The sequence below is a fragment of the Solea senegalensis genome, linkage group LG1 (assembly GCF_019176455.1).
Source record: "Solea senegalensis isolate Sse05_10M linkage group LG1, IFAPA_SoseM_1, whole genome shotgun sequence".
Lineage (NCBI taxonomy): Eukaryota > Metazoa > Chordata > Actinopteri > Pleuronectiformes > Soleidae > Solea > Solea senegalensis.
Genome location: NC_058021.1, coordinates 9,370,729 through 9,394,720, shown reverse-complemented (window position 1 = coordinate 9,394,720; position 23,992 = coordinate 9,370,729). Strand labels below are relative to the sequence as shown.

At 39.5% G+C, this 23,992-nt stretch overlaps 1 protein-coding gene across 4 annotated transcripts in view; it reads right to left on the bottom strand.

The window, feature by feature from the left end:
* Positions 1-23,992, bottom strand: part of mast3a (microtubule associated serine/threonine kinase 3a) — a 28,749-nt gene that overhangs the window by 3,323 nt on the left and 1,434 nt on the right. The window contains exons 2-27 of one of the 4 annotated variants that reach the window (XM_044030841.1): positions 22,674-22,705; positions 17,726-17,814; positions 16,973-17,045; positions 14,590-14,610; positions 14,273-14,351; positions 11,717-11,874; positions 9,868-9,943; positions 9,383-9,592; positions 7,802-7,903; positions 7,418-7,550; positions 6,530-6,615; positions 6,140-6,225; positions 5,723-5,931; positions 5,406-5,544; positions 5,073-5,205; positions 4,812-4,977; positions 4,586-4,687; positions 3,501-3,623; positions 3,232-3,344; positions 2,894-3,072; positions 2,614-2,735; positions 2,331-2,519; positions 1,680-1,921; positions 1,175-1,297; positions 817-953; positions 379-554 (exon numbers count right to left, since the gene is read on the bottom strand). In XM_044030841.1, the coding sequence (XP_043886776.1) occupies positions 379-554; positions 817-953; positions 1,175-1,297; positions 1,680-1,921; positions 2,331-2,519; positions 2,614-2,735; positions 2,894-3,072; positions 3,232-3,344; positions 3,501-3,623; positions 4,586-4,687; positions 4,812-4,977; positions 5,073-5,205; positions 5,406-5,544; positions 5,723-5,931; positions 6,140-6,225; positions 6,530-6,615; positions 7,418-7,550; positions 7,802-7,903; positions 9,383-9,592; positions 9,868-9,943; positions 11,717-11,874; positions 14,273-14,351; positions 14,590-14,610; positions 16,973-17,045; positions 17,726-17,814; positions 22,674-22,705 (3,298 nt within the window). Of the gene's footprint in view, positions 1-378; positions 555-816; positions 954-1,174; positions 1,298-1,679; positions 1,922-2,330; positions 2,520-2,613; positions 2,736-2,893; positions 3,073-3,231; positions 3,345-3,500; positions 3,624-4,585; positions 4,688-4,811; positions 4,978-5,072; positions 5,206-5,405; positions 5,545-5,722; positions 5,932-6,139; positions 6,226-6,529; positions 6,616-7,417; positions 7,551-7,801; positions 7,904-9,382; positions 9,593-9,867; positions 9,944-11,716; positions 11,875-14,272; positions 14,352-14,589; positions 14,611-16,972; positions 17,046-17,725; positions 17,815-19,934; positions 20,401-22,673; positions 22,706-23,992 lie in introns of those variants that run through there. The other 3 variants (XM_044030825.1, XM_044030833.1, XM_044030849.1) reach the window with 3 other exon arrangements.

Sequence of the window (23,992 nt, the reverse complement as noted above, 5' to 3'; positions counted from 1 at the left end):
TGACAGAGAAAGAAAGGCAAAACTGTTCATCAATGTGTTTTGAGTTTGAGGTTTTTATTGGTGCTGGCTCCCAACAGCACCTTGCTTTTTTAAAACAGGAGATCATTCAATATTTTTTATTTCATCATCTGAACAATTGATTCAATGAGGAAACCAAAGTAAAAGACTCAAATTAGAAACCACCATGAGATTATAACTGAGATCTGTGGTGTTTCTTCTCCCTAATGGTTTTGTTTCCAATGCACCCATGACATCAAAAAGAAAGAAAATTAACACCAGGGGACACATCAACCACTGGCAATGGAAATGTTGTCATTTTCAAGAAACAGGTGTGTGAGAAAGAGGTTTTAGTAAACAAGATAAGTCATCTTCACCCACCTCCAGAATGGTCAGGAGCAGGAGAGCGGCAAGGTGTGGAAGGACCAGGAGAGAGACTCTGTGTGGGGGAACCAGAGAGGCTGTCACTAGATGACTGGTGGAACCCTGAAGAGAAGCTACGACTGCTCTGCATGGGCGGAGGCTTGGACAGCTTCTTCAAGATGCTACGTCGCCTGCTGAAAAAGACAAAAACGGATGTAAGACCTGTGTTCAGTCTATTTTTTTCCTCTGAACTGTATTCATGCTGACACAAAAATACAAAGAGACATTGAGCAAAGATTTCTTACTACTGGAATTGTTTCTGAAACATGCTTGTCTCATAAAAATGAAAATAGGATTGTTGTCTGGCAAAGTGAACTGAAATCTAATGGAAAAGTCAGACGGGAGCTGCAAATGTCAAATTGTAAAGCGGTGGGTAAGACTTCATTCTTCATGTACCTGTCCTGTCCATCCTTCCTTTTACTCTTCTTGCTGCGTCGGGCCATTTTGGCCTTGTAGCTCGCCTTTCTCGCAGGGCCCACCTTGATAGAAGTGTTCTCCAGTGGAGTCGTCTGTAAGGTCACCCTATTGCCACTCTGTTCACAACAGATTGTTACATAAATAACTATTTACAAGGCAGAAAAAGAGCCACAAATTACATGTTGTTACTGTTTCTTTAGGTCAGGATAGGATATAATTTAGAGTCTTATGTAACAAAAAGACATTTTGGATATTTTCTGTTCAGCTGCATAGCAATACACAAAATATGAACAAAAACAGAAACAAACAACAACAAAATAAATTCAAACTGTCTTACCTTGAGCAGGAGCTCCACCACCTCAGTGTGGACGAGTCCCTGGACAGATTCCCCGTTGACGTGAGTGATAAGGTCACCAGCCCTCAATCCCGCCTCCTGTGCCGGACTGCCCTCCTCAACACACTGTGGACACAAGCAGATTTAAAATGACTGGTTCAGCAACCATCTACTCTGCTATTAGTGTTACAGACAAGTGCCATTAGCCAGTATTTTAGTTTCAAAGACACCCAAATTTTTAAATACTAATGGATTCACAGAAACACAACAGAATGCTGGTCACGATAGCTGTACATGTTGGTTGTTTTAAAGAGACTGTGAGTTGAATGTTGAATGTGTTATGTATAGCACAATAGTTATGTGCTATTGTGAAATCCTGTTGGTCTGGGGTGATTATACAATAAACTGTACAAACTGGACCTTTAATGTGTGATTTTGAAATGTTTAATTAAATGTTCCAAATAGGGTCAAGAACACCAGCTAAACCTGAGATGAGGAGCACACGTACCCAGACCATATGGTGGACCGTGTAGACATCGCTGTCTCCCATGTAGACCCTGATTGCTCGCAGAGCAAAGCCAAACCTCTTCCCAGAGCTGAGGATGACCACAGGAGGCCTGAGGCAGCTGACGCTGACACTCAGGTCCCGGCTCGGTGACGAGTCTCTGGATGATGGGTTTGACGACAGGGACAAAGAAGATTTGGGACTTGTGGGAGGACCTGCCGAGTCATCTGGATGAGGGAAGGCTGCTAATCAGTAAGGTCATGAGTTAAAGGTTTATGGATAGTGAGTGCTACATCAGTATTCACCAATACTTTTGGGAATATAGAAATTAGCATTGTTCAGTATTTGATAAACTATGTCTAACAAACTATAATAATAAAAATACTGAAAACTGTATAAACTTTATGTATAAAGTTGTCTTTTTGTTTGTATAATTCTTGTGTAAAATACACAGGATTGGGCTGTAGAGGGCACTATAAACACATGATACGTTTAAGCAAACAGTCAGTTTATACTCTTCCAAAAGATTAATCAAAGGTATTTTGGGCTGGAACTTGAGTAATCAAATCAATGTTGAAGTTTCAATGGGACCAAGAATGTGGAATAAAAAGAGAAGAAGTTGTATTTTGTTTCCATGTGCAAATGATTCTCTACCTGGAGTGATGATGAGAGAAAGGCCAGAAACAGAGGCAGATTTGGGAACTTTGCCAGCTTGGGATTTGGGTTTCTCTGGAGTCTCCAGCTGGTGAGCAATTCGTCGGGATGCCCCTCTCCTGAATGACGGCCTGGTCCCTGTGCTGTTGCTCCGGAGACGAATACGCCGCAGGTTGGAAACCATCCCATCTGTGATCATAAAACATGAAGAGTTTAACAACTGCAAACCAGCAGGAGATATTAATAAACCTAATACACAAGTGCCTGTGTTTATTGTTCGTACCCTCTTCTTCTGCAGAGATGGCAAAGCGAGGCATGATGTCGAGGCTTTGGGTGCTGTTCATCACCAGAGGGCTGGCACTGCGCTCTGACTGAGAGGAGCTGGATGAGGCACGAGGACGCAGACTGTAAACAGCAATAAAAATATATTTTTTTTATCAAGAATTACAAGTAAACAGCTGTGCTGAGCAGAGCTCTGTTGCATTAGAGAAAATATTAAAATGGAGGACAGTCATTTTTCTTCTCATAATAGGAAGACATTCTCTGAGGTTTCATGCTCTCACCTCCCCCTGTGCCCATCTGCCCTCCTGTCTCCAGCCAAGTGTTTGTGCCCATCGCCAGGAGAGAGGATTCCCCTGCCTTCCCAGCGCTCCTCCTTCTCCTCGCTGTGACTTCGCTCCGACGACGAAAGGCTCTGATTGGATGGCGTGGAGGTGGACAAGTGCTCTGTGCTGCTGTACACCTAGAGTTTTAACAGAAACTGTGGTGAATCTTTGCTCTCCGTTTCTTGACTAAAAACATTTCTCCTAGATCTCTGTAGTGTCATGGAGAATTACACTGCATTTGCATGTGTGTAACATTGAGTTGTGTGAGGATAAGTAAACAGACCCAAAACAAATACCTTGCTGAAGCGGTGTGCCACAGAGGAAAACTGTCGGAGCTCCAATGATGATTCATCATCGTTGGTTTCATCATCCTCATCTGAGCCCATGTGACAATAGCGCTCTGTTCGAGCTGTAAGAATAAAAAGAATTAAGAATAAAAGACTCGATCCTACTTGAAATTATTATGATGCATCACCGTGCACAGATGGAGATTCACTTTTCCACGTAGTTGGGCAAGTTCATGCTAAATCACATTTGACCCTTTAGATTTGTGTAATCCACGTACTGTCAAAATAACTGGTGTCATCTTCGGTCTCGAGCTGGGGGATGAATTCAGCTTTCTGCCTTAAGAGCCCGTTCCAGTCCAGACCCATGAAGAACGTGTGCATCTTCACCTCAGCAGTTCCACCTGGAGAAGACACAAGACAAAATTTGTGGGGCACGGCCTGGTTCACTCAGTCACTCATCTGCCAACATGAGGAGTACCACCTCTGGTATTACCCCTATTTATATTCTGAGTACTGAATGTATTGATTAGAATTTATTTATGTGTTTATTTCAGTCATGACATTTAGATCACTCATCACACATCAGTGTAGTTCACACAATGGGGCAGGAAGGGGCAAAGAATGTTTGCCCCTTGGCTGCAACTAAGAATGACTGTAAAAACAATCTTGATTATGGGTGTATTATTTACAATGTGGTTAAACAGTAAATAAAACAGACCATCACAGTATCCTTTAGCAGAAGCTGCCATCAATGAATGCCTTGTGCTGATCCAAAGTCCAAAATCCCAAAATATTCAATTACCTAATCTCAAAGACCAGAAAGCTGGGACCATTAACATTCATAATACTTGCTTAAGAAATGACTTGAACTATTAATCAATCTGTAAATATGATCACTGTCACAATTACAGTTTTGATGTGAACCTAAAACAGCAGAATGTTGATTAAATGTATCAACAAAAATGACTGTCTGCACCAGAGAGAAAAAGAGAAGTTATTAACTCTGCTATGTTTTCAGTGTCTGTCTGTCTGTCAGCAGTGGACAGTGATCAGTTTAAGGCGGATACAGCATTTTTTCTCCTTCTTTTACAGGAAGTGCATTTTTTTTGTTTAGAATTTACAAATGTATGTGCAAATGTATTCAAAATTATACAACTCTACACACCTGACTAATAACCCCTTTGTCTAGTTCAATGCCATAACAAGCCTCATCATTGTGAACATAGAACAGGATACAGTAACAAGTGTATTTGTGCCTCTTCCTGGCCAGCAGAATGTCACAGTGGTGTGTAACCTGGGACCCAGCAGGCTTCATCCAGACACCATTATCCAATAACCAATCATGAATCACACTGCCACCAACCTGTTCCTACTCGTTCCAGTGGACTCTGTCGCAGCAGTCGGGTGATAAGGTCCTGGGCATCAGCTGGCAGAGCGTCTTCCCCATCTGGCCAGATGATATCATCTGGACACAGAAGCACATAATAGTATTTTCAATTTAAATGTATCCAGGGATAAAAAAATTTTTTAAAAAAGAACTGCAAAGAAAAATGAACAATACGAACGCATCAAATATGCTTGGCACGTACCATTAACCACCTGACCAAAAAGCTGCTCTGGTGTGTCTCCAAAGAAAGGCACACAGCCCACCAGGAACTCATACAGGATTATGCCCATGGCCCACCAGTCCACAGGCTTTCCATAGCCTTGCCTCAGGATCACTTCTGGAGCAATGTATTCTGGAGTCCCACACACCTGTGGAGAGGAAAAACATGAGAACGTCCATGTTACGTAAAGTCATAGACGCGACCATGGAAACTGAGAGAAAATGTAACGGAAAATAGACAAACCTGTTTGTCAATAAACTCTCTGGTATCTTTCTCAATGTGTCCTTCATATAAGTTGGTGGTCATATTCATGAGACCAATCTTTGACAATCCAAAGTCTGTCAGCTTAATGTGGCCCATAGAGGTGATTAACAAACTACAAAGGAAGGAAGGAAACACAAAACGGTTAAATGCTACATCAAACACTATCTCAGATTCAGTGTAACAAACAAAAGGCAGAATATTTCAGTTAACTTAGCTTCAAGTTCAGAGAAACCATTCTGAAGTTTGAAAGAAGTGAGGTGCTCCCTAAAAGCAAAGATAGAAAAAAATCCATCTGTGAGTTCAAAGACTCACTTGTCTGGTTTGAGGTCTCTGTGTACAATGCCGTAGTTGTGAAGGTACTCCAATGCCAGGACAGTCTCTGCAAAGTACATGCGCGCCATGTCCACAGGCAGAGGACCAATGTTCTTCAAGAGGTTTGCACAATCCCCACCTTGAAGGAAAAAGAAGAACAACATGACGGACAGTGTGAGATCAGTTTTCATGAGTGTCAGGGAAAGGAAAACAAGATTAAAAGTAGTTCATTAATTAGTTACAGAACAGCCATTCACTGGCAAGTAAACATTGGAAGGACAAAACATTTCAGTGTGGAAACATCTGATCAAGCCTACCTTCCACATACTCCATGACCATGCACAGGTGCCTCCGTGTCTCAAAAGAGCAGAACATAGAAACCACAAATGGGTTTTCAGCAAAGGTGAGGATGTCCCGCTCCACAAACACTTGCTGGATCTGGTTCCTAAGAATCAGGTTCTGCCGGTTTATCTTCTTCATGGCAAAGCGTTGCCGAGTGTCCTTGTGGCGCACCAGGAACACAGCACTGAGGGCAGAAGGAGTGAAGAGAGCATGTGTGAAAGCACAGAACAAATAAAAGGTTGTAATGAAATGATAGATGTGAGGAGATACACTGAAAGATTATATTAGGGGGGAAAAAGATGAGGTTTGTTAAGAAAATGTTTTGGTTAAATGAAAATGTATTTATTGTTAAATGAGTCACAATCACAAACAAAGAAGTCTGTCTTACTCACCCATAGGCACCGTTGCTGATGAGTTTGATGGTCTCAAAGTCACTCTCCAGTGGTTTCCTGCGAGGGGGGGTGCATGCTGCTCGGCTCTGAATCACACACATCCAAAATTAAGACGGAAAATAACAGGACATTACCTAGTTACTAATTACTTCTGAGGAGCATGAAGCCATGATTTCACAGAGATCATTTCAAGAAGAACAAATGCTCCATTCATCAATTAAACTTAAATCTAATCAACACTTTTCCTGTTGTTTTATTCCATCTTGTGTTTTATATTTATTCAGTACACCTTCCACTGCCTTTAAGATTAATTAACCTACCATTGTTTATTAGTTTAAACCCATTTCAATACAATTAATTAGGTCTCAACGCCATAAGGTAAGTTTATACCTGTGTGGGTGTTGTCTCGCCGGTGTCATCAGAATCTCTACTGGCCGACCTGTGACTTGGGCTCGTCTGCTCCAGATGGACCATCTCTGTAAAAGCAACAATGCAAATTAAACTCCATTTATCTTAAATCAGCTCAAATGAGGAAAGCTAATGTTAACTCAAATGTCTTCCGAACTAATGATGCTCAATAAAACAAATAATCAGATAATTGATAGCGTTATTATTTCATAATGTAATTTGTGCTGACTTACAGCAGTGGAGAAGATTTAATGAAACAGAGCAAAGACAACAATTTAGAAAAAGCTAGATTTGAATCTGCAGTGTACAACTTTAGAGGATTTCGGTTGTTGGTGATGTTATTATTTAGGCTCTGTTTGGTCTTTATTATTTTTATGCTGCATCCTTCATCTGTTAAGTGTCAGGCAATACTATCAGAGGGGAACATTTGTGTGTATACAGTGGCAGTGCAGGAGCATTGGCACTCTTTGGGGGCAATCAGCGATAATAAAATGCAATAGAATTCCCTTCTGAAACTTTTTGTGGAGGCTTCTTTGTATTTGCATTTAGATTTATCTAGTCAAACTCGTTTCCATTTACTACCTCAATGTTGCTGTGCCTCTGTTTTGACATAAAACAAATCACTGTCTGTGTGCAGCACGAAAATGTTACCATGTGACACAAGAACAAAATAATAACATACTGAGAAACACAGAGAGTCGTGTGGAGTGAATAGGCCTAATTAGCGGTGAGTGAATTTATCTGAATGTGATAGACAATTGCTTGATTTAAAAGTTATGCACAGTAGTTTTCAACTTTAAGAAAATATTGATATAGAAACAGACAACGTAATGTGGATGACAAAACCAAAGAAATGAGTCGGTAGTGCACCTTCCAAGGGATCCCTGGTGAGGCCGAGCTGGCTGATGATGTATTTGGGGATATCAGGCTTAATGACGTGGCCCACCTTGGCTTGACCTTCTGCAGCTTCTAAACGTTGGTAAAACTCTTCTGGATCAAACTCCTAGTGAAGAGGAACAAATACACAAACAACCAAAAATCCATTTAGTGTTTGATCAATCATAATCTTCACTTATACAACAAATCAACTTCGATTATTTGTTAAATCCAACAACAACTGTGTTATTATTACTGCAAAAAAAAAACAACTGTAATGTTTATTATTATTGCTATTACTGTTATTATAAGTTGGTGAACACTAACACTGACATTGCGTCACATATAATCACTACTTTGTTTGCAAATGATTCTTACCAGACACTCCAGGAGCCTGGCAGGCCTGGAAATGATGATGAGGATCTTCTTGACCAGTTTGGTGATGATGGTGACCTCCTCGCTCTCTGAACGCTCATAAGCCTGACCAGGAAATTACAAATGATGACGGATTACTACTGTGCCGTTATCAAATTGGCAGCAGCCATAAGGCAGCACGGCTCCTCCACAGAGGCCGCCTGTAATCTTACAGTGGCTCACATTTGTTCAGCATCCATTTATTTTCTAAGATTATCTGTTGTTGATTCAGAGGATCGTGGCTGACATTTATACACAATGGATCTATGTTCATTTATGCTGCCTTGCCTTTCCAGATTAATAAATAACAGAAAATACTTTCTCAGTGTCATTATCTGCATATCTTAGTCTAACATTGACTTGCCTTGATTAAACAATATATTTGTCGACTGTGTTGCAGAGGTGTCAGTGAGAGTTCAAAGTCAGGGCTACAAACAAGCTGTTTGTGAAAGAGCAACTACTGCATAAATCCAAAAGGAAAAACTAGGAACCACATGTTTAAATTAAAACACTGCGTGAGCATATGGGAACATCTGCTGAAAATAACTAAGATGAGCAATGATTTTCAATACCAAGATGAAAATATAATTACAGAAATGTGGTTTAGTTGAAATTATAGATAAATAAAGCTGCTCAGATACTGGAAGAACACAAAAATAACTGAAATGACCCATTAAAAATGAAGTCATGGCTAAATTATTATTCATTTTATCCACATTTTGGGAGTTAAAAAAAGAAATCCTGAAACTGAGACTGGAGCAGAGGCTGTAATCTATTTTGCAGGAGGCAGCATTTGCTGCAATAGAACTGTTGGTGGAAAGGTTACGTAATACATGATTATATAATAAAGCACTATAAAAATCTATGTCATAATGGAAAATGACAATACATCAGCACCAATGGAATTCCATTCAGCATTCACAGTATGGCTACAATATGTCAAGCAAATAAATAATAATAATAATAATAATAATAATAATAATAATAAACAAGCAAAACTGAATATCACAATATTCTGTTGGGCCTGTATTAGCTTTATTATGGCATTTGATGCATATTTATCAGCCGCTGCACTGTTTTGATAAGCTTATGCAACATTACTTTTTTTTTTTTTTTTTCAAACCACAGATACATTGATTTTTTTTTTTAATGTATGAGTTGTGAGTTGGACCTCTGTCTTGGACTTTCTCCAACACATCCCAAAGATTCTCAATGGGGATGAGGTCTGGACTTTGTGGTGGCCAAGCCATGTGTGAAAATTATGACTCATACCCTTTTATTTGTGCCAGATGAATCCTGGCATTGTCATCTTGAAATGTGCCCCCCAAAAACCTGGTCATTGGGTATTTATGTAATCAAACAAACTTTTTGGGTACAAAAATATTGCTAAAACTAAACCTGACCAACTGAAGCAACCCTTGACCAGAACACTTGCCCCATCAGGTTTGTACGGTAGGCACGAAATGAAATATTAGGGGCCAGTGTAGTACACTATGCAATATTCCAGTGGAGATTTCTTTAAGTCCAATTTTTTTTGAGACTCACCTCATGCAGCAACTTCTCCAGCTTCTCCTGCAGCTCCACAAAGTACATGGAGGTGACCAGGCCATTCTGAGACTTGTCCAGACAGTCTCTGGCAAGCTCCAGCAGCTGGTGCTGAATAAATCCAAGCACCCCATCAGCTAGGGGCAGAGCAGTGCCTGGAGAACACTCAGCAATGATGTCGAGCAGCCGACCTTCCATCTGGGCTGTCGCCTAGAAAACGACCAAGATGGAAGACTTCATTCAAAATGGTGTCAGAATGGTGTCATTGTGTTGACTCTTATAAGTCCCTTTGGTGAGTGACCAAAAGATTTTGACTTTGCCGGGAGCGTTAAAATATCCTGTCCTGATTTCCGAGTGTGTAAAAGCTCAGGCAGACGTTTGTGGATTGTCCTTTTGCATGCAGATACATTAGCAGTACTGAGGATATTTAGTGAATGCAGATCAGAGAGACGGAACGAGAGAAGGCAAAAGAGTACCAACTGTACCTTAGGAAAGCGTTCTTTGTAAACATGGTTCATCATGACAATCTCATTGTCAAAGGTTCCACAGGTCCGTCCAGGGCTGGAAAAGAACCAGACAAAAGAAAATTGATCAGAAATTATGAGATACTTCATTAAGTAGCTTGTACATTTGGATGCCTTTAAAAAGAACAAGCTTTAACTTAGGTATTTGGTCAAGCGACAATGAATCAATAAATAATGGTAAACTGATGCAGTGAAATAATAACAGTGACAACACGGTCCTTAAAAAACTTGTTTTGTTTTATTGTTTCTCTACGAGTAAATCACAACTGAAAGTGTTTACTGATGCCCCTAGTCATAAAACGCAGCATGTTTGAAAATGTCCCTGATGTGATTCAGACCATCTGCAGTGTCAGTGACCACATGTGTTACGTGCTCAGGGCTTCGGTTACGAGGGGGGCGACTGCCCGAACACGTTACAAATCAATGAACTGTCACCACATGTGTTAAATATAGAAGGTCTGGGTGACCCCTTTACAGCACACACTACAAATAACAATATCAACATGTGCAGTAGCTCAGTGGTGAGTGAATTGTCTTTCAAGTGGACGGCTGTGGGTTCGGCTCAACTAGTTTACATGCCAATGTGTCTCCTTGGGCAAGACAACTAACCCCGCATTTCTCCTGACGGCTGTGCCGGCAGCGTGTGAGTGTGGATGAAAGATGTGTGATGGAAAATGCGCTGTATGAAAGTGTGAGTGAATGTGGGTGAATGGCAAAAGCTGTGGCGTAAAAGCAGCTTTCAGTGGTCATCAGGACTAGAACAACGTTGTATAAATACAGATCATTTACCATATCTATTTCTGGCTAACCAAAACAGTTGCACATGCAATGTCACTTTATCTGAGAGCAAGTGCAACCTTTAGCCCCATGAAAACTATTCCGGGGCAATAAGAAATGATTTACACACCCACTAGAGCTATTTGAGTAACAGTCATTCATCTATTTTCAGCGTCCGTGCAGTAATTTAGATGCGTTTAAAAGTACTGCAAATATCAATTACAATATTTTAATATGCCACACAGTCAAATTTTACTGGTGTAGTTTTCTCTGTGATGTAACTGTTTAAGTGTTTTCTGGTCTCTCATGTTTCACCTGTTAACAGCTGATCATGCGGGTGGTCAACTAAACAAACCTGAGAAACAATGTGTATACACTGGATATACACCTACATTTTTTTTCTACATTTGAAGAGCTGACAAGCCTACATTGTTATCAAATTAACTTCAAATTAGAAACCAATAAGTTAAGATGTTTGCTCAAAGACTGAAGATAAAGCCCTCTTGTAAACACATCCTGCGTGTAACCTATTACCTTCGTGCAGACAACAATCCCTTCTATAAACATGGAGCAGTAAACAGACGTAGCTTACGTGGCAGAGGCGGGAGCAGGTGACAGGGAAAAACATCAAGATGTGTCCACACCCTCCACAACCCATCAAAAGTCTAGTGCAACCTCGAAAGAGATATTTAGAGGGATTGTTTGATGAGAAATTCGAATAATTTGGAATTTTAATCCAGGGGATTATCAGTAACCAACACAGAGGGGTTTGTTTTCCACAACCACATAAAATAATGATTCTACCATATTCAAATCTTCTGAGCAAGTATTTCCTTTAAAAAAAAAAAAAAATCTATTAAAGAGGCTACGGAACATTAGGTCTAATTTGTTCATTTCCTGGCAGAGAAAAACAATTTTACCAAATGTGAAATTGCTTGACTGCCGTGCAACTTTAAAAAGTATGTTCCAAGCACAGTGGAACAACAGCAACGCAGCATCATCAGCATTCAGCTGAGCTGGACGGTATAGCTACCTGAGACTGCGTGAGCGGACTCGGACAGGGTGTGGGGAGTGTGCTCCTTCCTCATCTGCCACACTCTCCGTACTCCGGAAATGTTTGAACAGGAAGTGGAGATCATCTTGTGTGGGTTGGAAGGGCAACTGGTGCAATAATTCCTGGGAAGAAGAAGACTGGGAAGGAAAAAAGCACACAGGGGATAAAGAGAGAGGGGATTTACAAAGAGATGGGGAAAAGGGCGAAGAAGAACTGACATTAATTTTAAATTCTAAAACAGTCAGCTAAGTAGTTGTGTACTGACTTAGTTGAATTACTAACTTTTTGTCTACTTTTATTCACTCATTTGTTTGAATATATTAAAATCTTTTGTGTTCCTCCATAGATACATTTCAAAGCAATCCTTAAAAGGTGGATGTCGAAAGAGGCAGCACTGACGTAAAAATTTCACAAATCTCCTTTTTCACTTTTAAAAAAGGGACTATGTGAGATTTAGTGTTCCATGTCCCTGAAGGAGGTCTTTTCCTCTCCCATCGCAGTGTGGCCAGAGGAAGGCTGCAGCAGCTGTTGCTGTTGTGTTTGCTGTGCATGCATTTGTTTTCTCTTTCCAAGCCAAAATGTGTGACACGCAGGAATTTATGAGAACTCCCATCTGGCTGGGATCTTGTGTTTCACTGAAAGAAGAGCGAAAGGAAGAGTGGCTTGTCTGGCTGGGGAAAAGAGAAAAGCCCAAAAGAGAGTAAAAGGAAAAGGAAAACTGACAGGAAAAAGAAACAGAAATACTGAAAAATTAAGAAGAAAAAAAAAGGGATGTAAATAAGTGTTAAAAACATGTGGAGCAAGACTCCCTGAGGAGGAAACCAGAGACATGTCAGAATCGAGTGAGGGCAGCATAAAGACCTCACTGAAAGTGAGCCTGAAAGGGGCATTGTGTGAGGAAGGCTGACCTCACTGACTCCAAGCCATGTGGTTGGCCATACAAAATTACAGCCGTGACAGAGGAGCTGGGTATTGTTTTTCTACAACCAACTGCAGTTTCAGTAATGACTCCAAAGACAGAGTCTCAAGATAATCACCACAGAAACCTTCAACAAATAACTGATGGGTGTAGCTGGGCAACTCAACGCCCTCCCTTCCTTTTTTTTCCCAAAAGGAAAAGCGGAGGGGGAACACAAGAAAAGCAGTTAAGTCCCCTCTTCTCATTTGTGACATCATGCAGGAAAGAGTGAGCATGAATTTCAACAAGACCCGTGTTATTTTAGTGATTAGACGTGTCATTCCTGTACTTTCCCTTAGATGTGAAGGGGCTTTCAAATAACAGCTTGAATCGTTTAACCAAGTAATTTATTTCTTCAACATGGTCACACCCTAACCCACTCTAATCTCTTTAATATCACAACTCGTTAACTTGTTAAAATTAGCCATACAAACACTTCTTATTGTTAAAGCTATGCACTTTAATTGTCGTAAAATATAAAACTCACAATAGTTGCAAGTTTCCAGTAAACTATTCCCAGAAAACTCTGGGAAAGGCATCTGAGGATTAATTCTTATTTCCTCTTCGTGGCGGAAAGTTGGATAAATGGATAAATAGGGGGATGGGAGGATGCATCATCAGTGGATATATCCCATTATAGTTGAGTCACATTACATCCATTTTGAGTCAGCTGTTTAGTATGAGTCAGCTGCTGCTGAACGTACCATCATGTAAGAGTTTTCTGTCTGCTTCTGAGAATGCACTCAGTGGATAAGTGAAACTCTACAGTTGCTACAAGGTCCATCTTAAGTAATAACCACTGAAAATGTTTTCTAAATAAAACCATCACCACCCATAAACATTAACATTTGTTTCTTTAGAGCAGAGGCTGACACGGATCAACATCAGAGACACACTAGTCCAACAGAAACTTATGTTTTTAGGTATGAAATCATTTTTCAAACTGTTCTCGCAGATAAGTTTCATTAATATTTAGGGGCAAAATCTATACTCTTATCTATTTCTGATAATGGAACCCTACAAAATTTTGTTAAAGACACAAATTCTTATGAACAGAGCCAGATCTTTTTAACTAACATTGAAAAGACATCGTATTTTGAAACTTTAAACTTGCTCAATAATTCAAATTTCTGACTCTATTTTATTAGCTTTTTTCAAATGTTTTGATCAAAACAAATAATGAGATATTGTGGGGGGTCGTGTGCTGAATCTAGACATTTGCTTCCCTTTGATCAAATTTGCCCTTCTAATCAATCAGTGAAGATCAAAGTGAGTGCTGGAAGTTCACAGCTCTCCGTCATCATGTGACAATGATTCTGTTCTACTCTCTAAATCTTAATTAAATCTAGTATCTAACCATTTATAGACAGATTTATTGAATGGTAAAACGACAGTAAGTAGTTCATCTTCATGTTAAAAGACTTCACAGTACTATAGACTGACTGATGCAGTGAGAATAAGCGTAACAGAAAGCTAAATGCTCCCATGAAAGAGATGTTGACAAACCGTCAAAGCAAAGATAGAGTGACAGAGTGAGGACAATAGAAGAGGAGCACACAGAGACACAGACAGCTTACAGATACTGATGAACTGGGTGCATTAGTGCAGTATCCAGATGAGGGAACTGATGCCACAGACCACCTTCGTCCATCCGTTCTGCAAAAAACAAACAAGTTAAACACTGTTCACTAGTCACTAGATATTACATCAAATCTAATTCACGCTAAACTTATATTTTGTTCTTTTAAAAAAAAAAAAAAAAAGCCAGGAGGTGCAACTCTGCTTTAAAGACCTACAAAAACACATAGAAGCTTCCCTTTCATCCTTTTATGCCTATTTTTAATTAAACTAAAAATACACACACATTCTCATCCATTCTCATCCATTTTCTTACCTTTCAGTACGGGCCAGTTGGCTGCACAGATGCAAAAGAGGCAGACATAAATGGGGAAGGAGGGAGATGGGGAAAAGAGCGACACACAAAGTGAGAGAGAAAACAAAAGTGTTTTTAATGGGGAGTCTGGCCGACACAGTCATCGTCCCGTTTGACTGTCACAGCTCACAGCTTGTGACAATCTGCTGCCGCCAGTGCTGCTGTGGCTAAATGCCTGCCAAGGTGCTATCATACTGCACCACTGAGACATAAATCTTGTGACTCATTATAGACACATCCAAAGTACACTCATAATAATAATAATAATAATAATAACAACACTCTTTATTATAGCACCTTTCTTAACAAATGTTACAAAGAACATAGCGTTTACAGCATGACAAATCTAGTCAGATCACAACTACACACAGAAAATTGCGACCTTGTGAAAATTCCACCCGTACAGTGACTCCATCACCACTGTCCCCTAACTTTCTATGTAGTGCAGCACAATGAAGGCATGGCCCAAATTCTTTCCCTGCTTAAAACTGCAATGTCAAATGTTTTTCTCGCAGATGCCAGTTCCCGGCTAAATCAGAGGTGACACGATGGCACAATTTGATTGTTCTGCTTGGAGTTCTGGGGATTAATGAGGTATAAAAGATGTGTGTTTTTGCACCTGGTTCATATGCAATGTGTGTGCTAATACTATTCATTTAACACTTCATTTACTACGGATACTAGATTGTTGAAAGGTCCTTTACAGCTTAAGGGGATAAAAGACGTGTTTAAAACCTGGATTTAAATTGAGGTTAGAACCAATGCCTTCAGGTGTAAAAGGAAAAACACTTCTTTAGAGTCAGCTTCTTGGCCGTCGTCACACCCCAAGGTTAAAAAAAGCTTTTTAATGGTGAGGAGGGAGTTGCAGCTAAACGATTATACCGCACCCTTGGGATGCTTGTGTGCCATGTTTTTACTTCATTTGCATTTAAAGGACTTTTTTTTTTAATTGCTTGCGTGAACAAAGCTATTCCGTGTATGGCTTTTGCATGTTTACAGGAAAAAATAACAGCACAGATATACAGCTTGTATGAATACCAAATAAACCCAGTGGAGTTCTCAAAAGTGCAGTCACAGCATCTGTCTCCACACTGGCAGCTTCAAAAAGTCTCAATAAATTTAGGCGAGTCATGCAGGCTCATGCAGAGCAACTCTGCCGAGAGGCGACCCCTCTCCATCCCTGAGATTATGGTGCAATATGCTATACTGCGCACTGCAATATTAATGCTAATTCATTACTCGTGATAATTTAGATAAGCAGCATTACAGTTATTTTTGTAACCACCTCCTTTGGAATGAGCTGTGGTGCTGTTTTTATGCCACAGCCTCATTACTAACAAGTAAACAACACACAATTCCCTTCTCCTGGATCAGTGGTATGCACTGTTCTTTTAAATTCTAGCGAGACTATGAACAGCATGAAGCATGATTACAGGGCCAGCTCTGACACTTTTACCCATAAACACATGAGTTCTGGGTAAATAGTGTGTTTGTACACTGATTGCTGCCCTAATTGGCTTTAGAATTGCCAAGATCCATGTCCAGCAATTGGCCCATGTGCATTTCAGCTCTTATTTCTACTAGAGGGGCAAAAGAGAACAAGCCAGGACATGCTCATAATCCATGATATTCAGTTGCCCTCAGACACCCCCACAAGTCTCATTTTTGTATATTTATTCAAAAGGCTATAGAGCCAAGGAGAAACAAACTGGATGCTCTATTTAAGTTTTGAGATGGTTTTAACTTGGAGTTTTATTCCTCCTGGTCAAAAATAAAAAAAGTTACCTGTGACTCACTGACATTTATTTATTTATTCAGTCTAAACTTCAGCTGTAGTGAATTTCACAATGTCAACACCATGTTCTTGTCAGGGAAGGTGATCAGATAAAGATGTAATATGACTGTGTCATTTAATTACCATCAAACTTAGTTTCTCCAAATAACATAGATTTACTTTTTAAAAACCCAAACAATGATTTTCTACTTGATGGCTGTGCTGACTGGCCAATTTAACTCACATATCTGACTATGCAGTCAGATATTTCTGAGAACTTGTCTGCCATGGCTGATAAAACTGAAGGTGCTACAACAAACCTGTCAGCCTGTAGTGCCGCACCAATATAAATTACAGAAGCCTCACAATTACATTTTCATTAACAAAAAAAATCATCCTAATTCATCCATTTGTTTGAATTAATTCACTAAATTGATTTATCTTCCAGCCCCATCAAGTAGGTCATTGTATATTGTAAACTGGTCTGTGTCTTCAATGCAACAATATGTTTTAAATGATTCAAAGCGACACTTCTTTGGACTAAATCCATAATAAAAAGGTCATTCTTACCTGCGGGCAAACTGGAAGTTGGCAGAGGTGCTGGCAGAGACATTTCTAGGGCTTTCTGAGGGGCTGCTGCCAGCTGAAGAAACAAAAACACAATATCAGAAGCTGTAAGATGCATGACTGGTGTGCTGAATCAGTTCACTGGCTCACTCCTACTTTTACATTCACTTTGGAATATGTTCACTGATCCTAATCGTGAATTCTACAGTTGTTTTTCATTTTATGTTTCGAGCTGAAGCTGTTTAACTTGACTACAGCAATACACTCAGGAGTTAACAAGGCCCCTCTCTTGCTTAATCAAAGAACCTTAGTTTTAGAAGACATCATTAGTCCTGTTGTTGATCACATTATATGGTAAACTCGTTTTTTCACACCAGTCCCCAAGATCAAAATCACATTAAAAAAATTGATGACTAATATAAAACATAGAATGAATGACTCTCGGTAGGATCCAGCAATGAGTAGCTAGAAGGAAGGGACATAAAAAAAAGCATTTAGAAGGGAATGGTGACCAGAAGGAAACCAGCACTAACCATGTGACATGCAGCATCAAGCAAATACAATGCTGAAGGCAAATACAGTACGCAAAACAAAAATCCAATACAGTGGTTTCCTGTCAGCACATCTTCAGTGACTTATCCGCTTTTCATGTGATCTAATCTACATGCAGTGAACCCTTTGAACCTTAACTCTAATTGTGAAAACAACATCACACAATGAGCCGAGCAGACACAGGAGTAAAAACAACACAAGTACCTGTAGCGAGTGGGAGAGGTGAGAGCGGTCGTGAGAGCGTGGGCGACGTGGTCCCGACCGCCAAACTCCTTCTCTTGTTGTTACGGGAACTGTGAGAGAAGGTAAACAAACAGAGAAGATAAAACATTTGCTTATTCAGTCACAAACACAATGAGCCGCAGGCAAAGGGTTATTATCAGTCCACTATCAGTGCAGTAAACAGTTAAAATAAAACATGGTCAACCTATCAACTGTGGCTGCTGGCAGTTAAAAAAGGTAAACACTGGTGACAGCTGTGTTGGCACTAGCAATGGTGTGTCCATACATGCTGTATATAGCTACAAACATGTTTATATTACAAACATACAATCACATAACATACAGAAGAGTATCATTTTTACCTGTTTCTGGGGCTTATCTACTGGGTCTTACTATAAAGGCGATCCAGACAATGAAAATACCAAAAATAAATGCTCTATTCCATAAACACCGAGTATGAGCAATGTGCTGTATTATTTCAACAAAGAATCAGTGTAGAGCCTAACATGTTTGAGGTGTCTGCAGGAATTTCCTTCCACATTTCCATCTTATCTCGTATATCACCTATTCATTATTTTCTTTCTGCTGCTATAAGATAAGTAATGTCCCCCTTGGGGTATTAATAAAGTGATATTCTATTCTAGATTATGGCAGGCATCTGTGTGTAATGTTGACAGCATCTTATTCTATGAAACAACCTTGGCTTTTTAAATACAATGATGCAGAGAAATATTATTTTCAAGGTCACCACATATGAATGTTCTATTACAGACATCACCATTAACACAATATTTTTATCCCCACATTAACAGATCCATTGATCCATTAATTGATCCATCTCATTGGTTTTCCACTGAAGAGTCATAGCTAATGCAGCTTTAATCAGTGGCTTTTTATAAACATGTCAACATTTAAAAGCTTACGATTTACAAATTTCAATGACACAGTGTCAAAAGATGAGTTACTTCTGTAATGTATTGTAATAAATGAACTGCAGATTTGTTACTGGTATGTTGCTGTGATGACCAGCAGTCATCTTTGTTACCATTTAGCGTTTCAATGCAAAATCAAGTGGTCATTTTATTCTTCCTCAATCCTGCTGAACGGCTTTTCTCCGACTGTGACTCGCCCTCATAGATGTCTGTGTCGTTACTGTGTGATGCAGTTACTTTAAAGATCATATGTCATTTTAACTCTCTGTATGATTTTATATGCATGGGTTCTACAGGCATCAGTGCACCCTCTGGGAGCTAACACTATTTTTTTCTTATCACCGAACAAACAACCGACCTTTTGACACCATAGAGTCTAAACAGACACGGCATGAAAGCATCACTGTATTACAACATGACCATGTGAGCCTAATCAACAGTTACCAGTGATTAAGCTACTCATATTTGACAAAAACAATAGTGGCTTGTTGTGTGTGGTGTGTTGCTGGCAGTGTGGCATGTTGAAATTAGGTCATTAAGATAAAGGCAAGTTTGACTTGTCTGCTCATGGTGAACTGTCTGCATTTACTCAACGAGATCCAGCCAAAGCAATGCTGTGCAATGTACACTTTGTATAACCTGCAGGACATTCATTAGTAAATGAAAGCTCTACGCTTAATTGTATAATCTATCCATCTATCTAGTCGCTCACTTAATGCACTTACAGAAGAAGTAAAATTGTCCTACTCCACTTCACGAAGGAAGATGATATATCCTAAATGAAAGCACATTTCAATACCGCTAACCATATCAGTGAATCGATTGGCACAGACACTTTTTGTGTCGTTTTATGCGACAGCGAGGGCAGACAATGCAGTCTGCGCACACACACACTGACTGAACACTACAATGGCCACGTTTCTCGGTCGCAAACCAAAACTAGGGCGGATATACCAGACACATAGAGTGCACTATCAATCTGAGCTGATACTAACACCCAACACAGCGGGGTGTTGCGTTTACGTGCTGAGAATCAAATGATCTCCACACACACGTTCAACAAATTGCAGTGTTTGCCTCCCTGTGGGTGGCAACAGCTCTGCTGTGAACCGATGACAAATGCGGACAAAGGACACAGTTTAGTCCAGACAATATCGAGGTAGTCTCTGTTATTGAGGGAAAAATACATACACACACACACACACACACACATATATATATATATAAAAAGGTATAGAAACAAGACGTGTTGTGTTCACCCTTTGGATCTTTTCATCATGGCCCCAGTCACAAAACTAGACTTGTAACTCGGCAACACGGTCCAGTAGTAGCTCTGGTCAGACATGATGGTGGTGACTGATTAAAGCCAGTCCGGAGAATTAAAAAATAATGTGTCGTTACAAAGGGAGCATCGTGTGGCAGTCTCTCCGGGAGAGGAGTTGTTGTTAGTGCTAGGTGCTAGCTAGGCCAGTACGAGGTGTCCAACAGCAGAAACTCCATTCAGCTTCGGTACAAACAGACCCCACAGCATGGGAGCTATCTCTGTGGTAGTGCGCGAGTGGAAGTGCCATGGCCGCTCCGCTCCATTGCCATGCTATCGGCCCCGTATTTCCCCAAGCACGGTCAGTCCTGAGCGGCACACCGCAATGTCGGGCAGAATTTGCTTCAGGACACCATCAGATGATACAAACTTTCCGTAGACAGCAACCCTAAGTGCTGCACTGCGCAGACGCGTCAGCGCGAGCCGGAGGGCGGAGATACTAATGATGCCTTCATGCGCTATGGGAATTATTGGGACAGCCACGACAACACGTATGAGCCAACCACATGCACAGATTACAATCCTTGAAGACTAAGAGTTGTGTGTTTCTGACGTTTGTGTAAAAACAACAACAAAAACGTACAGCAGGCATGGTTATAATTCTATTTATCATAAAACAAAACGATACATGTAAGGGTAAAATGCACACAGCAAGTAGTGTCAGTTTAACAGCTGTCAATTTCGAGTGGTATTGAAAGTTTCATTCTTGTCGCCAGGTCAGATTGTTTTTTCCAAGTGCAGAGCACGTTCTTACTGTATGTGACACCTTTTATCAAACAAATATGACAGTCTGAAATGCAGGGCGATCTATACATGAGACGTTTCATATTCAGCAATAACAGATCATAATTTCAGGCCACATTGCTGAATTACCAAACTGGCTTGGGACATTTCAGTGATTAGTTTACATATAGACAACAACAATCTGACTACTGACTTTTTGAATGAAACCTGATTCTGAATGTGATGTTTACATGGGCTGCTAATAAAACATTACATTCAGAATCACACACTGGTTACAGCTGTCAGTTTTGAGCAACCTTAAATGTTATATTTTTGGGGAGAATTGAGATCATCCTACGAGTTTCACTTGACAACAAGTTCCTATATAGTAATAAGGTTTCTTCCAATTTACAACCCAGATAAGTCTGTTTCAAATGCAAGGCTATTTTACATGATGATTTAAACATGGGATGTTTTATAATTCAGCAATAACACATCATCATCCATGGCTACAGTGCAAAATTAGAAAAGTGGTCAATCAACTGTCCTGCGGCATTTCAATAATTACCTTTCTATCGACACCAATGATCTGACCTGCTTTACTCTGAATAAGATATTCTGATTATATTCTATTCAGAATCAGAATTACTTTGTTGATCCATTCATATTTATATTTAGTTGATATAATGCACAGTGCTGTAACATTCACTGCTGCGAAAACCTCAATGGGATGTCATGATGTGATTAAGACACAGATGTTTGTTTGAATCAAATCAACAAATGAACAAAATTGATTGAAATGTAATATACTTAATATGACGTTTGTGTTTTATTCCCTTTTCATTTAAGTAAATTACTAAACAAACTGTGAGTCAGTTAATGGCAGGCAAATAATCCAGCTAACAGTTTATAAGATGATAGAGAAATCTTATAGCAAAGAAACTATTTAACTTTACATAAGCTTGTTTAAATATTGTCAATATTCTGATCACTTGGACAACAGAAGCTGCCACAAACGGCAAAGGTTGTCATCTCATATACTGGATAAATCATGATCATTTCCTTGTCTCAAATATCTTAGAGGAAGGAAAAAGATGTTGCTGGGTTTTTTTTGTTTTTTTTTTACTATTAAACCAGGACAAGGGAAAGTCCCTGAACAGACTGATGTCATCCTGAAAGAGACACCTCCCCCAAGAATATAATAACCTGTATACTACAGTGTACAATCCATGTTGATCACCAGCTGAACACTTCTGAATTCTGAGCAGGAAATGATGGACGAAACACAACACTCGGCATTTAACCATGAGAGCCGGCTCAGCTTGCTTGCTCACTTGAAATATTCAAATACATTATCATCACATGATTATCAGCCGTTGCAGCCAAAGGGAAAACTGGTTTGGGTATCACAATAGGCATGGATTTTAAGCAGTGAGGTATGAGGTTCTGTTTGTTAAGTGGCTCACGCTGACCATAACATTTTGAATAACATTTAAATTCAAACTGTGTTTAAAACAGTGTTTTTAATGACACCTTTTATCACATTTACAGCAAACGTTTGGTAACTTATATGTAGACATATATTAAATATTAAATGTTACACCGAAATGTTAAATCTTAATATTAACATAAAATAACAACAAAATTCTAATTGAGTTTTTAATGTCCCCTCTATGGGTATACACGTCAAATAAAATGTCAATTATTCTAAATATTTTCTATGGTATAGCTTTTACCTCAGTTATACAGAAACATTAGAACCTTCTGCACCTTCCTGTCTTCCTCTTATCTCCATTTAGGTAAAACCTGTCTGAACAGTGAGACTGGTAAACTAAGACTTGCATGCACAACAAAGCTGACAAGTGACCGACACCAGGCTGATCTGGTTGGAAGAGGAGGGAGGGGGACAAAAGAAGACACAAAAGAGACACATAATAAGTCAGTTGATACTTACACATTTCCCCTGCGAGGAAGACTGAGTTCTTTCTGGAATAGAAAAGATGTGAAAGTAAACATTTATTTTTTTCTATTTCTAAGATATCACTTATTCCTATAAGTATGTAAGTGTTTATTGTTTGGAGATGACTGACAGAATATAGTAAATAGTAGGGATGGGAATTGTATCGGTCAATATCGGTATCGTTCAGATACTGGATCCGATATTAGACAGATAAATATGTAAAAATCTGATACAATCAAAAAATCCTACATATCACACTTTTTGTGAGAACAATATTCGTTACACAGTTGGAGAATGATGACTTTGAAATGATTTGTTTGCAATATCTGTATCCGCACCGTCCCATCCCTAGTAAAACGCTAATATTTGTCTATTTTACTTTCTGTTTTTATAAGAGCACACATTGTCTCCTTATGGTAAAATGGAAGGTATACGGTGTTTTGACTTAGGGCATTGAACTTAAGTTTCCTTCAGTCAGACAGAAAAATACGTTTTTTTGACTGTCTGACTGAACGAAACTTAAACTCAACGATATAACCAAGAAGACAGGATGAACCTTTTTGGACTGATAAAAGTAGAGCCGGTGATATGGTGCAATTAACATTTAAAAACCAGTTGATATTGATAATTATCACGTTAATTGTCAGCTGATTAAAGATTGATTTTTACTTGAGAGTAAAAGTTTGCGTGTGGTTTTAAACCATTTTATTGAATGAAAACAAAAAACAGTAGTTAAACATAAAACAATTTCACACATCAGGTAAACTGAGTTCCTGTCTTATACCGCTGTGTTTGTGCAATATAACGCTATATCCGTATATATTGAACCTTTGTCACATTTCCACTGACAACATCATATTGCATTATATTGTTGTTGAACTATTGTCCAGCAGGAAGCTGCAACCTATTGCCAGACAACTTTCCCTGAATGCTTCCTTCATCAATTCCACTTATCCTCATTTCAGTGCAGCGTAAATGTCATGAGATTCAGCATGGCCTAGTTTCTTGCATAACTCTTGTCATATAAGAGCAAGGATGTAGAAATCCACACATGCATTTGAGCTCAGGGAACTAAAAAAAAAAACTGTCATTGTCAATCAGGATTTGAAGGCTAGTCAATGCTGGCACTCAGATGAAAAAGAAGTATTTTTGCGGCACAAATTTCATTTTCTTTCATGTGGAAATCACCCATATCTCCTAATGACGCTGCCTCTTCGACAGTGAATGCACACAGTCACATGAAAAAACAAGGCACTGTGCCTAAAATGAGGTGTAATCACTAATGAGACCACATCAATTCCCCTTTTACACTT